The following is a 17,181-nucleotide window of genomic DNA, read 5'->3' on the forward strand; positions in this document are numbered from 1 at the left end:
TGGCATAAATAAGCCGAAATGTATTGATTTATGATATTTCTGGATATAAACCCGTTCATACATTTACACTACATGGCCAAAAGTTTGTGAATTTATAATATTAATGCTAGGACCCTTAATTCAAGTCACATTTAACAGAATCCAACTTTGTGCGACAGTGGGAAAAATGTAGATGTTATAGTGGCAAAAGAATGAGAAACCCCTTGATAATGCCCATATATTTGATTTTAGATGCTTTTGGGTGTCTACATGCTTTTGGCCATACAGTGTATTTATTAGATTATGGATATGCCTCATGATAAGCAACCTAACCTCTAAATCATAAGAGTGAAAAATGAGAGAAACAAAAGAAAAGAATGTTGGTTATGGAAAAATGTACTGTAACAGACATCAGTAAACAAACGCATCAACACAATAGACAAAAAAAAAATAAAAAAAAACATGCATCATGATTATTTTGGCCAACTCAGCCAAATGCATCAGCAAAACTAAGGAAAGCATAGAGTTGCCATAGACAAGAAGCAGCAGCTTGAAAGACTGCATATTTAGTTTTGAAAAGTACTAAAGCTATAGAAAGGGAAAGCAAAACACATCCTCTCTCTTTCAGTCCAGCAAAGACCCCGTTCAACCTCCTAGAGTGAGCTGGGAGCTTATACACACTCTTATACAAGTCTTCTCTCTGTCTGTCTCTCTCTCTCTCACACACACACTTGGCTAAAGGCAACCTATAGGTCCAGTTTGTCTTGGAAACACTAAATAAGAGTGCATGGGTATGTACTGGGCAACATTTTAATCACACAGTTCTGCCCTTCTGAAAGCATTTAATGGAATCTAGAAGTCACTGCTAAAAAACAAACTCATACATCATACAGATGCATTCATACGGCATCCAGCATTCACTAAATCTATTATGAAAGATGCTGCAGGTTGTGTTAAAAGCCCTTAAACAAAGGCTTCTGAGTTCCTTGCTAAACCTACACTTACACAAGCTCTTATAAGCAACAGATTATCTCTAAAATGACCCTAGGCAACAGCAAATCACCCTTTGATACTGCAATGTTCATCAATGTAGAATTAAACTGAATTTATTTACAACTCAAACTGTAGGCTCAGTTAATATGAAGATAAAAATGTAAGCCCCATATCTAGAGCATTTCACCCTTCACACTCAAAAACACAATTAGCAGGGTTCCCAAATCTTTCAAAGTGACTTTTCTGGATACAGTTTTCTAGAAATTATTCAGTAGACAGCAATCATAAAAAGTGGTGTCTAGCCAAAAAATATTCAGCCGAAGAGCAACAGAAATGATACTGACTACAGAAATTACGAATTTTAAAGACTTCTGATGGCTTTTCTACACATGAAAATCTCAGATGTAAAATTGCCTGATATGTTATTATTACATCATTTATACATGCTTTCAGAGTACGCTGTCATGCAGCTTTTCTATATTTACCCATGTGTTCACATGGGCTCTCATACTACCCACAATCCCTTGCCTTGAATCCCCATGTTATTGCTTTGACTACTGCCTGGAGATGCCCTCAGGCATTATGTGGCCTAAAAGATATGCCAAGCGTTATGTGCTTGCTCTTTGTACCCTGCAAAGACCTCATCCCCCTATAGACTCCAGTCCAGTTTATGTCATGTAAACATAAGGACCGACTCTCTACTGCCCCCATGTGGATGGGAGGACTTCAGATGCTCAAAAGGCCCAAAGAAGTGAAGCAGAATTCATTAGCAGCCTCCAGAGCATAAAGGATGGTGTGTGGTAGAGAAGTGTAAACAGTCACAGCAGGGCAGTGTGTGTGCAAACACATTCACAGAACTCTAATGAGCTGTAAACAAGAACAGCAGCACTGCAGCCATGGAAATGCTTACCACGTGATGGGAACTTGGAGCCAAGTGGGATGTGATCTGAAATGCTGTGGGTTTAATTCAATGAATTTATCATGACGGCCGTGCCACTCGCATAATAAATACCATAGTTTAAACCAGTGCATTTTTGTAAGTCAGCATTTCACATGGGAAAAAAACGAAACCAAAAATAACAGATAAAAAAAGTAACAAATAATTGAATGACATTCAAAGACACCAGTCCAAACTGTAACAGATCCTCCAATCAGAGAAGGAAAAGAAGGTTACGGCCCTCAATAACTGACCTAGAAGATACTCCTTAGAAGTCACTGCAGTAAATCCAGTGAAGTGCCATTTTAACGGGCGAGTGGGTGATTGTGAGTGTGCACATGGGATGGAGTTAAGAGAAGAGGAGTAATAAGGGTATTTCTAATATGAAATCTTGATTGTATTGTAACAGTAGCAGATGCAGTGCCGTAGCCCTCAGCTGTGATGTCTGTTGATTGTTTGGTCTAGATAAGGTCAGACCTTCACTAATCAGCCTTGGAGATATCTGAGACCGGCTCGGGAGAGGACAGCGGAGAGGCCTGGTTTTGCGCATCCCGTTGCCGCTTGTAGAGTCGGAAGCCTTTACGGCAGAGGAGGACAAACCAGTAGACCTGTGGTGCCAGGATGCAGAGGTTGCCCAGGCTGGCGGAGAGCGGGAGATGGAAGGGAACGCTGTAGAGCGGGATGCCGTAGTGGGAGCCGTAGGCCCAATACATGTAGGGGAAGAGTGCGATGCGGCACATGAAGAAACTCAGCAGCACCATGCCACCATTAACCTTGTGCAGCCAGCAGTCCTGCATCCCCAGCTACAGAAGAGACAGTCAACACAGAAGAATGAGAGGAAGAAAATAAGATTAGAAAATGGGGGCAAAACGGGTCATTTTAAAGAGATAGTTTCCCCCCAAATAAACATGCAAACTTTACAACTCATTGGTTCTCATGCATTGCATATGCAAATGTCCTCTGTGAATGTGTGTGCACTGATCAATGTTTAAATGTGAATAAAAGACTAAATTAAATCTGTTCATCATATAAAGCAATCATCTCTCTTCACAAGACGGGTTAAACCACTCAAAACAAATGGAATCATTTTACGATGCCTTTGTAATCTATTTAGATCTTTTAAATTTTGGTTACCTGGACTTTCAATGGAGGGACAGAAACCTCTCAGGTTTCATTAAAAAATATTTAGATTTTTGTTTCAAGGATCACCCAAAACATACAGGTTTGGAACAACAAAGGATGAGTAAATGTTGATAGAATTTTGGTTTCAAGGCCCTTAAAGCATTTCTCAACAAATAAAATTGTGATTAAAACTGTGATTGATCCCTTCACATGTCAGTTTCATTCTGCTTAGCTGTTCATTGTCAGAAAAAAAAACTACAAAGTGGACCAGACTTATGATATTTTGTCCCTACAACTACAGATGCTGGGACTGCTTTAATATGCCATACCCATGACTACCAAAAGGAGGCATGTGTAAGAATATAAGAAATACATGTCTGAAAGCAATTTCACTTAATCACTCCCAATAAGCAGAAAACAAGAATCGGCACAAAAATAGTTATTTGGAAAAGTACAGAGAATGGAAAATAAGTGTGGCAGGGACATACACTGCCATCGGGGTCATTTTCTTCAGTGAGTGACAGTAAATAAATTACCATCTTACAAAAGTTTTCTATTAAAAAATGCTGTACATTAAAAAGTCCTGAAAAAAAAGTTACATTTAAATTTTCCAATGTCCCAGGGTGCTATACATAAAAGAAAAATAAATTAAAAAAAAAGTCAATTCAAAAAAGGATTGTCATTCAAGATGTGACCATATTTGGTGGGAAAACAGCAGAAACATAAGCAAGGAATAATGATAGATTTTGACTTCAAAGCAGGAACACTACTCTGGTACTCTGACAAGAGTACTAAACATCTTTGCATTTAACACATTTATCTTGACTAAAGAAAACACAAAAGCTGTTGACTGGCAGCTCCTCTGTGAAGGACTGCTGAGTAAAACACACACTCTTAAGTTACCTGAATGAGGATTTTGCCCAGTGAAACAAAAGGAGTACTGAGCTCTGTGAGGAAGAGACAGCCAATGAAGTAATCACCCTGGTCCTTCCTGAAGAACTGATGTCCACAGAGAGAGCAAGAAACACAGTCAGCACACAGACACACATTCCACCGGTGTGAACAAGGATGTAAATATGCAATCCATCAGTCTATGGAATAAACCGATTATGGAATTTAATAACTGAGTATTACAACAATAAAACCCAAATGTATACAACAGTTCAAAACTGGGTCGTAAAAAAAAAGTATCTTATGCTCACCAAAGCTCCATTTATTTGATCAAAAATACAATACAAATTGTATTAGTATAAAATATCATTACAATTCAAAATAACTGTTTTCTAATTTAATATATTTCGAAATATCATTTATTCCTGAGATGCAAAGCTGAATTTTCAGCGTCATTATTTCAGTCTTCAGTGTAACAAAATCCTTCAGAAATTATTCAAATATATTGATTTGATGCTCCATAATTATTATGATTACTATTATAAATTATTGAGGAATATTCTTTGAGGATTAATAATAAAAAAAAAAAATTTACTGACCCCAAACTTTTGAACCATAGTATACTGCCTTTTTTTCCCAAAATAAAAGTAATATTTTCAGTAAAAAAACAAACAAACATCTACACAGTACACGTATATATTAACAGATACTCAATCTAATTCTAGAAATATATATTTTTTTTTTTAAAAAGCCAATAAAAATATCTTAATTATCGTCATATTTTAGATTTCATCATAAATCATTACACTTTATATTAAAGAATTGTAATCTAAATCCATCGTCAATGAAAGTAATTACAGCGCTAGTGACAAACCCGGCACTATACATCCTTGTCAGTGCTCTTCTGAACATCTCAGGTTGAACTCAAACAGTTAAACAGTTCAAATCAGGCTACAGTAAAGTTATAAATTACAGGCAATACTAAACTAAAAGTCAAACAAGTGAAACAGACTCTCATGAGCAAACAAAAATCACACTAGACAAGATGTACAGAATGGTGTTCTTACAGACCCAGAAGATGTGCAGGAATGACTCTATGACTAGTTTAGTGAATGATCCACATATGTGTGATATGATACACAGCGGTGAATATGGTGGATCGAAGGTGTGTAATTCCTTCCAGCTCACCTGCGGTGTAATCTAAACCACACTGTTTGGGGGGAGTCTATAGCTTCTATAATATTTATCTATACTTTATTTGTCAATATATATATCCTCTTTTCCATGCAAAATACCCTACAAAATGTTACTGTAAGGTAATGTATTAACTAATGTGCATTTCAAAAAAGTGTGAAATGTTACATATCTTGTATAAGTCGTGGGACAGCCAGATGTTTTGTTGTGGTGGTCTGGGGCTTCGTCTTTCCTTGTGTTATTACCACACACGTCAAAATGTGTTTGTCTGTGTTTGTGACTTTATGTTTTATGGGTTATTTTGTGGAACGGGAGCACAAAGCATAGTGTGTGTGTGTGTGTGTGTGTGTGTGTGTGTGAGAGAGAGAGAGAGAGAGAGAGATGGTATCCGAGTAGCAGCTGTGTGTGAATAATGGAAGTGTAGGTAACGTGATCTCTTGCAACCACTGACAGCCCAGAGACACCAAACAAAAGAGCAGGTTTCCATTAGTGTGTGTGTGTGTGTGTGTGTGTGTGTGTTCCACTGCATGTACTCTGGCAGTGAAACAGCTGCTATTAAGGTAATTGTTTCTCACGCACCAGGTACTTAACGGACACAAAAGCACTGCATCCCCCATATTTACATTCCCTACCATTTGGTCCTGGCTATAGTTGGAGATGTTTATTTGAGAATGCCCATTACTCTCTCCCATCATATTATTGGCTGTCATATCACTCATCCTATATATCTGTCCTCTCTATTATTCTCTCTCTCACCAGAGTCACAGGCAGTAGGATGGTGAGTAGTGCAATGTGATGGAGGACCAGCAGGAACTCTTTCCTCACAAATGAGTTGACGGTTCGTAGAGAGTGGCTTTTATAGTCCTTGTGACCTTTGACCCGGAAGCGATAGTAATGGCTGAGGTACATGGCGAAGATGTCATATGACATGTAGGGAACGCCATACCAAATGACAAAATAGGTGGCCAGCCAGTGTCTGGAACAGAAGACGAACAGAACAGGTGAACAAATCATGTGTGGAGTGATTTTTTTTATCTTGTAAAAAACTATAACATTCTAGAAGGTAGCAGTTCAAACTTTTTTTTTTGTCTCTTTTATTCAGCTAGTATGGATTAAATTGTCCAACAGTTACATAAAAGACTTACAGTGCTACAAAATATTTATATTGCAAAAAAAAAGGCTGTTTTGGACTTTCTATTCATCACTTGTGCAGCTTAAAATTTTGCTTTAACAAAAATGCCCCCAAAAATTGAAAATAGGCTTTCCATTGATGTATTGTTTGTTAAGATAGGATGATATTTGTCTGAAATACAACTATTAGAAAATCTGGAATCTAAGGGTGCAAAAAATATCTAAATACTGAGAAAATCACCTTTAAAGAAAATCTCCATAAAATAGTTCTTAGTGATTCATATTACTTATAAAAAATTTTGTATTGATATATTTATGGTAGGAAATTTACTAAATATTGTCATGGAACATGATCTTTACATAATATGCTAATATTTTTTTGCATATAAGAAAAATTGGCAAGTTTGACCAGTGGCTATTGCTACAAATACATCTGTGCTACTTATGACTAGTTTTGTGCTCCAGGGTCACATATCAGAATGATTTCCAATCATGTGACATTGAAGACTGGAGTAATGATGCAAAAAAATTCAGCTTTACCATCACAGGAAAAAATACTTTTAAAACATTAAAATAGAAGACTTTATTTTAAATTGAAATAATATTTCATAATATTCTGTTTTTAACTGTATTTCTTATCAAATAAAGGCAGCCTTGGTTAACATAAGAAACTTCTTAAAACATACATTTTAAAAATCTTACTGAACCCAAACTTTTGAACAGTATGCCAACTATTTTTCCAGCAAAATTTGCTGCCATATTGTTGCATATTGCTTTGTGGTTTGCAGACATATTCTGAGTGGTTGTACCTGTAAGCGTGTTTCTATATGGTTTATTATGGTCCTTTTATATGATTCAGGTCCCTTCTTTAATTTGCACAAAAAAACTAATAGCTTGGTAAAGCACACCATTGAAAAACAAGAGTTCTAAAGTACTCTTGTGGGGCTTGACATTACTTTAAAAGTCCTTTATTAAAATATAACTGCAACATAAATAAACTATAATAGATTTTGACCTAGAAGAGTCTTCCAGGTGTGGACTGCAGTAGACAAACTTTAACAGACGTGTATTTTATTGGGTGTATACTATTAATACACACCACACACAGGATATACATCAATTATATGCTAAATGTAAGTTTCACGTATGGACAACATAAAACATAAGTACATGAAGCACTGGTCATGCGCAAATATTATCAGTGAGCATACACACTTGTCAATTAACAGTATTCATTAAAGCTTCAGAAGACTTAAATTATACAATTATACAATTTAGTTAAATTATATTTTTATGGTGATTTTTTGTATTCTTTTCCTTTCTGCCTGACACCACTACATCCTAATCCCATGTCCCTTCCATGTATGCTACTGTTCAAAAGTTTAGGGTTAGTACAGTTGTGTTTGTTTTATTTTGTTTGTGTTTTTTAAATAAATTAATACTTTTATTAAACAAGGATGCATTACAATGAACAAAAATGACAGTAAAAAAAAAAAGATTTATATTTCAAATATATGCAGCTGATTTGAACTTCATCAAATTCATGAAATAAAATCCTGAAAAAAATGTATCATGGTTTCTACTAAAACATTAACCTGCACAACTATTTTAAACATTGATAATAAGATGTGTCCAAATCAGCATATCAGAATGATTTCTGAAGGATCGTGTGACACCGAAGACTGAAGTAATGACTGCTGAAAAATCAGTTAAAGAAAGAATAAATTACATTTGAAAAGATATTAAAATAAAAAACATAATTTTAACTTGTAATAACTCAAATGTTCATATGTAATATGTAATAAGTTCATGTGGCTTAGTGGTAGAGCATTGGGTTAACAGGACAAAAGGTTGTGGGTTCAATTTCCAAGGGACACACACAATGATGCATACATGTAAATGTAAATATTTCTATTTTTACTGTATTTTTCATCAGCCTTGATGAACATAAGACACTTATGAAAACAGGGCTCTAAACCGGTTCAAAGAACATAGAGCTTAGATTCTCTGCCCGAGCCGGGCCGATATTTCCCGCCACCGTCCTCGGGCCGGGTCGGGCCCTTGATAAAGCACGTCACGTGTCATGCGCAGCATCTCGTCCACTCGCAGTCTCGCATGCGTGACGCATCACACCTGCTGTGCGTGCTGTACTATTCAGTAGAATAAGTGCAACATGGAGCTTGAAGAAGCAAAGAAAAAAATAAAACAGGAGAATTAACTTTGAGCAAGTTTGGAGGAAAATCGGAGGTATGGAAACATTTTAAACTAGTCGTGGGGAGTGACAACATATGTGTTGGCTTTGTCTCGTGCATTAAATGCGGCACGCATATATATATATATATATATATATATATATATATATATATATATATATATATATATATATATATATATATATATATATAAACTGCGCAGCTCCCCCGTAGCCTAAATGATCTACAGCACAGCAGCATCTGCGGTAAAAAACGTGTCGGGCCGGGCCGGGTTGATTTGTTGGGCCCGATCTAAGCTCTAAAAGAACACAAATGAAATTTTGGCAGGAACAGAACCAGAAACAGAAACTAAATCAAATTTTAGAACACAATCGAAAATTTGAAATGGCCATTAACCGGTTAATAACGGTATTTTATCATTCCATTTAATATTTGAAATTTGTTGTCAAACAATCACAAATTCCAGTATTACTGTATATGCAAATGTGACGCTAAAGCCAACGAGTGAAATGTCCACTCAGCTGTGAATTCATCATAGTCAAGTCGCAATGGCAATAAACCGCCCATAGAGTTTATCTGAGGATAGTGTGAGATGATTTCAACAGATCACACGCATCTGCAGCGCTTCTGTGAATGGCGAAAACAGGAAAATTATAGGATTACAAAAAAAGAATAGAGGCATATACACTAAATATATTTCGCTTAAATAATATTGACAGATTAAATAAAACGAAAGAAAAAATTTGCTTAATTACGGTTCATTGTGACATGTTCCAAAGTTTTCAGAAAGGAAAACGAAACAGCAGAGAGTGGGCCCCTAGTTTTCTTTATTTTGCAAAAGCTTTACAATTTGAATTATTTTGTAAAAGCTTGATAGTTTTGAATAATGTCTTGCTTCTGTATAACCAACCAGCTTTGGTATGACCATCGCGCCGACACAACATTTTGCTATATTGAAGCCTGTTCATTATCAAAATAAAATACAGTTAAAGAAACAAATAAAAAGTTACACTGCTCCGTTGTACAAAATTTGGTGCATTCAGCCTCACTGTGCTGATAAAGCCGATTTGAAGGATGATGTTTTATGTCAATGAAAGTAGAAACACTACATAATAAATCATATTTGAGCATCCAGATATGTTGGGAATATGGAAACATTTGAATTGGTGCCGAATGAGAGAGGTAGGCATCAGCTTCACCTTAAATTAATTTGTTTTTGGATTCGTTTTTATAGCCTAAACTTTAGATGATTTGTTTTGGAGAGAAACTAATAACTGTTTTTAGAACGTTTGTTAACATTTTAGCCTACATTATTTCCGAAAGTAATAGGGCTAATAAAATGCAACGTGAGACTTGTTTTTTTGTTTGTTTTGTTTTTTCACACTCTCAAAACGCAATCTTATACTTGTTTTTTGTTGTTGTTGTTGTTGTTTTTACAATGCAGCAAACTTTATTAAATATCTTAAAAATACTTTAATGTCTTTACAGTGTTGACAGATTTTTTTGTTAGATTTTTTCTTTAGTGAAAATGTGAAAACGTAAATGTAAAATGTAAAGCAAACACACGTATCTGTGCTTTAAGTGCTACTTAGGAGTCGCTATCCACTTGTCAAGTGCTGAAATTTCACCTTATAGAATGGCTCTTAATTGTAGTACACAATCGTTTATTGATGTTAACCTAATGCTGCGTTCCAGATAGGGCTGCAACTAACGATTGTTTTGATAATCGATTAATCTGTCGATTATTTTTACGATTAATCGATTTATGTACTTATATTTTAGTTTTTTCCATTTTTCCCCCCAAAGTAAATTATTAATAAAGGGTCTTTATCATTCAGCATAGATTTTTAAGAGATTTTAATAATTTTGCATTGTCATATCCTCATCACAAATATACCTGGAGTTGTTTTATTATGTGTTAGTGATCCCTTGTCAAACTCTTCTGCAATCAAAACACTGACCCATACTCTAGCAAATTTCACAAGGAGATTTCAAATAATGTTTTCACCATGGCAGTCCTTAGAGCTCCTAAAGTAGTTTAACATCCCGAACGAAGCTTATTAAGGAATCTTTCAGAACATATTTTCACGAAGAATAAGGATAAAACAGAATAAGATTGCAGTGCGTTGTATTTTATTATTTACTGGGAAACAGCTTTATAGCTTATGCTGTGAAATTGTAAACAATCCTTCGAATAAAGTGCCAATGGCATGAAACCTGAATGGAACTCACAATTTAAAGTAAAATCCATCAGAAGGTTGTCCAGAAAAAACGGACACACAAAAAACCTGCTGTGTGAAAAAGAGCAGTGAATACTTAGAAAAAAAAAGTGCATTTCAAATATCTTTAAACATTTACCTCTCTCATTCAGTCATAATTAGGCTGCACGACTGAATTATGAACTGGTAAACGACAAACTGATCACAGAACATGTTTGTAAAGCTTTAAATGTTAACTGTTAAAAAGCAATGTTATCAGCTTTTACAACTAAACATTTGCAAACAACATTGTACTGGAGAATCTGCACAAATAAAAGGCTTAGGGGCCGTTCACATATCGCGCCTAAAACGCTAGGCGCACCCATAGACAGTGCGCACCGCTTTCTCCTCCTTTCTAAAGCGCTCGTGCAGAAGCGCCCCTGAGGCGCCTGCCTTTGCTAAGCAACCATGACGTGCTCTCTCCTTGAAGACGCGGAAATTTCAGCAAAGGATAAATGGATTTGCAGCTCAAAAAATCGCTTGCAGTAGCTCTGCTACTAAATTTATTTCAAAATGGGAATCCATATACAGCTATAATCAGCTGTTCCTTCATCTTGGCTGAGCTTTTAACGTTGTTACGGGAAAGGATGAAGCTGATTATTTAGTTCTTGTCACATGACCCGCGGTGCGCTTGCTGCATTCTGAAAAGTTGAAATGTTTTTAACTCGATGCGGTGTGCACGCGCCTGGAAAAACGGGTGCGTCGCGACCGCGTCGCTTCCATTATGAGCGCCTACATTGGAAATAACGAACATGAGCGCGCAAAAGACGCGATATGTGAACGGTCCCTTAAACAGTTCAGTAGTGCAGAGTTTACAGGTTAATCTTCTTTTTTGAAGGCTCAAAATAAAGTACTCCCACATCCTGCTGAATGCTGCAGAGACGCCGTTCGGGAAGCACGTGACATAAAACGAGGCCAGCTATTGGCTATTCGCTACTTCTCCTGTTGTACTGGCTGAGTAAATCCTCCGGTGGCTCATTACTGCCACACTTTGGTCACCGCAGATCTGAAATATGCACGAAATAAGCCGCTTACGGCAAATAAATTATTTAGCAACGAATCGATGACTAAATTAGTTGACAACTATTTTAATAATCGATTTTAATCGATTAAATCGATTCGTTGTTTCAGCTCTAGTTCCAGACAGACAACTTGGATATAATAACTATAATACAATACATTATATAATATTATAGTGTATAATATTATACTTTACATAATAATATATACTTTATATATAGTATAGAGAGAGAGAGAGAGAGAGAGAGAGACAGTCAGTTCCAACATTACTTTTATTCATTTTTTTTCAGTCATTTAATTTAGATGAGTATTTATTTTTTTCTGCCCTTTTTAATTATTTCATTTATAAATTAATATAAAATAAAGAAAGCGAGTCATAAAGTGTACAATAAAACACAATCAAATCCTTATATTATAATCACATTGCACTTGAATAAAGGTAAAGGTGTAATTTGTCGATAGTCCTGCAGGTGACTGCATAAATCTGTCTTCTTACGATGCACTTAGGGTTTAAGGATTACTCCAGAGCACCCGTAGATGCTTTTAGGAAACAAACCGTAATATTAAGAGCAGTCGTACGATCACTTTTACGAACTTCTTAGGCTAACGAAGCTTTTGGGAAACTCAGCCCTGATCTCTCTTTTTTCCTTTATTATTAGGCAAATTATATGCAAAGAAAATGGTTTAAAAAAAATTATGTTATTGACCAGTATTTCTTCCACCCAAACTGGTTTCGGAACGGTAATATTATCAGAGGAATGCAGGAACAGAAACATTAAAATACTGATTATGCAGCTAGGGCATCCTGTGAAATATGTGGGCGAGTAAATGATGACATAACTGTAATTTTTGAGTGAACTATTCCTTTAACACTCACAGTGTCATTGGATGCTCCTTGTCACTCAGGATCACGGCTGCGCATGTGCTCAAGCCAAGTATTAAGCCTCTGGGGGATTAACAGGGAGGTTGGGAGTTTTCTCTAGGCCTGCCTGGCAAGTGCCTTCTGTGGATTACCCCGTTATGCCACAAACACACGCACACATTTCACCCACCCTACATGAACAGGTGGCAGAGGCTGAAATTGCAGGTGTCACGCTAGTACCAGGGAAGGGCAGAGAGAGGAAGATAACAGCTGTTGCCCTGGGACTCTGTGTACCTAATCTCCTCCTCTCTGTGTCCTTGGGGTAGGGGCGGAGCCAAAGGGGTCAGCAGATGTGGCATAGAAACAGAGGTATGCACGGTTACCCCTGAGTGTGTTGTGATTGGCCACTGAGATGAAGAAAGACATGGGCAGGTAAGCTCTAAATGACCTCCTTCTTAAAGTGGCATTGCACCATTTTGAAGATCAAATTGTTGACATACTGTAATGATGCTTCAGAGCAAGCAGAATTCTTATTTTGTAACGTATGCTGCATTTTCATAATTTATGAGAACATAATGTACAATAAATATTTGGTATTGGTGAGATTTTTTTATGAGAGGGCGAGAGAGAGAGAGAAGTCCCTTAAGTTCAACAAGGCTCCATTTATTTGATACAGTGAAAACATTTATATAGGAAAATATCAATCATTTAAGATTGTATTTTAATATATATATACACATATTAGTTCTGAGCAATGATTAATCGTGATTAATCTTCTTTTTGTCATCAGACTTGAAACCAGTTGTGCTGCCTAACATTTATGTGGAAACCATGACACATTTCTTCAGGATTCTTTGATGAATAGAAAGTATTTATTAGTATAACTTTTGTAGCATTATAAAACTTTACTGTCACTTTTGATACATCCTTAATACATCCTTGCTGCAGAAAACTATTAATTAATCTTACAGACTCTAAACTTTTAAACATTATTGTAGAATTTAATTGTAATTGGTTGCTGAAATAAATACTAATGTTTAACATGCACCTTATTACTATTATAAACACAATCATATATATATGTGCATATCTACATGCGTTTTCTCATCACAATACTGTGATTTTTAGCATGACTGGAACTCTATGTAGGCAAGTCAGTTTCCAGGCAGTGATGGATCTGGACCAGTTTTATGTTTTTTGCAAAGATGCAGAATATGATCCTTTGCTGCAGAAAAGCTTCTCATTGGGGCACTGTGAAAGGTGTGTCAAGGGTTGGCATACTTACCGGTCCATAATCACATTGCCTTTGCACGAGGACACCACGATGATGCCAGCTGTGGTGGCCATAACAGCGTGAATGGATGACACCAGCCTTCAAGAGAAAGAGCAGACAAATTCACGCAGGTTACCGCCTACCTTATTATTTTAGATATTTTCACCCTAGAAACTATAATCAACATGAGAGATCATTTATTTTCATGTAATGTTAAAAAAGAACATTTACCATTAAAAAAAAAAAATCAATCTTCACAACTTCACAATCAATTCATCATTTGAACAATTGGACAAACTGTAACTAAATGCCACATCAAGAAGGGGGGGGAGGTTCAACAATATCAGTGTATACAGTTGAGGTCAAAATTTCACATACACCTTGCAGAATCTGCAAAATGTTAATTATTTTACCAAATTAAGAGGGATCGTACTAAATGCAACAATATTGTTTATTTAGTACTGACCTGAATAAGATATTTAACATAGAGGTTTACATATATTCTACAAGAGAAAATAATAGTTGAATTGATAAAAATTACCCTGTTCAAAAGTTTACATACACTTGATTCCTAATACTGACTGAGGGACTCGTATGCAACTATTACACAAGGTTCAAATGCTCACTGATGCTCCAGAAGGAAAAACAATGCATGAAGAGGTGAAAAACTTTGTTTCTGCATGAAGGTGAAAACTTTTGAAAAGAACGAAGATGTGTTCACTTATCTTATTTTGCCTTAATATCTTCTCTAATTTTATTTAGTACTTCCCTTCAGAAGCTACTTAAATGTTTACCAGAAGACAAAAGTTCAAATTACCCTGATCTTCAAATTCAAAAAGTTTTCACCCCCGGCTCTTAATGCATTGTTTTTGATTCTGGAGCATCAGGGAGCATTTGAGCCTTAATAGTATAGTCCCTAATAGTCCCTAAGTTGTACTCAGTGTGAAAAGATGGATCTCAAAATCATAGTCATTGTTGGAAAGAGTTCAAATACACAAAACAGCTGAAAAACCAAAGAATTTTTGGGACCTGAAGGATTTTTCTGAAGAACAGCAGGCACTTTAACTGTTCAGGACAAACAAGAGACTCATGAACAACTGTCACTAAACAAAACAAAAAAACACAGCTGTGGATTACAGTATTAAGAATCAAGTGTACGTAAAACAATCGAACAGGGTCATTTTTATAAATTCAACTTATTTTCTCTAGTGGAATATATGTAAACATCTTTTATGTGAAATATCTTTTTCAGGTCATAACTAAATAAACAATAACATCTATAAATAGTTAACATTTTGGAAATTCTGCAAGGTGTATGTAAACCTTTGACTTCAACTGTAACTTAAAGGGGAGATATCATGAAATGACTTTTCCAGGTTTTAAGTGCTATTATCAGGTCCCCGGTGCATATACCAACCAAGGAAATGTTAAAAAGATTAACCCAGTAACTTTGTTTTGGTAAGCCCTTTTCTGCAAGAATCTGAAAAAAATATAATTATAATATTACCGCCCCTTGATCTGTAAGTTTCCACCCACGGTGCCCACCACCATCATTTGATTTAACAAGGGACAACAGTGTACGAGCTCTAATGCCATGGTGAAAGTTTGAGCAAAACATGCTAAATGTTTTGTTTTTGGCTGCACAGATGAGCACAGAACACTATTTAGAGTCCCAGCTTCAGAGGAGACAAGAAGTGGATTTATTGATTTATTTACTGTATATTGCTGCTGCCACACAGATCTAAAATAAACATGCAATTTATTTCCCAGCTGTTTACCTTAACAAACATAACTGACTGTTTTTGTAACTTGTGTGTTTTAACATAAACTTGTGTGTGAATGAGAACTTTGTTTAGTACTCACATGCAGTGTCAGCCGCTTTCTGTACGTGTGCACTCAGAAAACCATATTTCAGAAGTTTAAACTAATATGGTTTAAAACGCATGATTTCAGCACCATAAACATGATAATCAGAAAGAAAACAGATGTTTTTAGATGGTCCCAGCTGTAATGGCACAGCTCTATTCTGGAAAAGGGGGCAGGGAGCAGCAGCTTGTTTGCATTTAAGGAGACCGGCATGAAAAACAGTGTGTTTCTGCTTCCACTCAAAATAGGCATTTTCAAAATTATATAATAAATGATCTGTGGAGTATTTTGAGCTGAAACTTTACAGACACATTCTGGGGACACCAGAGACTTATATTTTAAAATGCACCTATTAGGAACAAGTGCAATAAGATGGCATTATAAAATGAAAAAGTGTGATTTGATTTTGAATGGCGGAGACGTGCTCACCCACAGACATTCAAAGGTTTATTTTGAGGAATTAGCCAAACAACAAATCTAATGCTTTTCACGGAACTTACGTAATTACCCATTAATACATTGTGATATAGCCTGGTTTGTTGGTCCGTTAGATCGGATTGCTTTCTCACTACAACCGAACCGCTCCAGAGTTGTTGGCATGTTTTGGCGCGGATCTGAGCGTGATTGCCGTGTTCACATATGCCCAAACAAACCGAGCTAAGGGGGGAAACACACCAGGTTCCGAAACAATGGGCCAGGTGTGAAAGCATCCTAAATTTCAATGTGTTCTTCACACTTCGCACAAATCATATGGACCACTTGCTATCATTCTGAAGACTGACAGCCACTGTACTTTAATTATGATGCGTGGACAGAACATTCTGACTCAAGTCTTCATTTCAAAGGTCTATATGGATTTTCATTGATCGGAGATTCTCTGTTCATCAGAGAAAGGGTTACATTTGTGACCTGACATCCGTGCCTACCGTGTTCACGAGGTTAAATGTTAGAATCAGCCAAGCCTGAAAGACATCCACCACAATCAAACCCTAAACTGATAACATCATACTCCTTGCGTGTGTTACTGCTGAACTTTGATCATTTTTTTTTCACACACACAATACAACCTAAAAGAAAATACAAATAAATAAAATAAAAAACAAAACAGATGACAGAAAACAAAAATGGCCCAGGAACCATAGAAGGGTTACACTTACAGGTCACTATCACTACAAGACATTTGTTTACCAAATGGTCACCATTCATTAATGTAGTTCATACTAATGAACAGACATTAACCATTAATATATAGCAAATATTTGAGCTTGATTCATTAATAATAGTCAGAGGTCACATGATATCTTTTTCCATGCTGACTGATGGTGTGTTAGTATTTTCTCTTTGCTCTATACTCTGAAGATGCTTATATAGTACACTTGTGAACGGGAATTAATAAGCTGAGTGAACAAATACTACAGTCCTATATGGTTTTCTACTCTTCA

The 17,181-nt window shown here is 36.2% G+C and overlaps 1 protein-coding gene across 1 annotated transcript in view; it reads right to left on the reverse strand.

Moving 5' to 3' along the window:
* tlcd3a (TLC domain containing 3A) overlaps positions 1-17,181 on the reverse strand; it is a 40,084-nt gene continuing 22,903 nt past the window's right edge. The window contains exons 2-5 of the mRNA XM_059549976.1: positions 13,886-13,972; positions 5,873-6,092; positions 3,935-4,030; positions 1-2,712 (exon numbers count right to left, since the gene is read on the reverse strand). Coding sequence (XP_059405959.1) covers positions 2,392-2,712; positions 3,935-4,030; positions 5,873-6,092; positions 13,886-13,972 — 724 coding nt within the window. The 3' untranslated portion in view covers positions 1-2,391. The remainder of the gene's footprint in view (positions 2,713-3,934; positions 4,031-5,872; positions 6,093-13,885; positions 13,973-17,181) is intronic.

Source organism: Carassius carassius, chromosome 5 (assembly GCF_963082965.1).
Source record: "Carassius carassius chromosome 5, fCarCar2.1, whole genome shotgun sequence".
Classification (NCBI taxonomy): domain Eukaryota; kingdom Metazoa; phylum Chordata; class Actinopteri; order Cypriniformes; family Cyprinidae; genus Carassius; species Carassius carassius.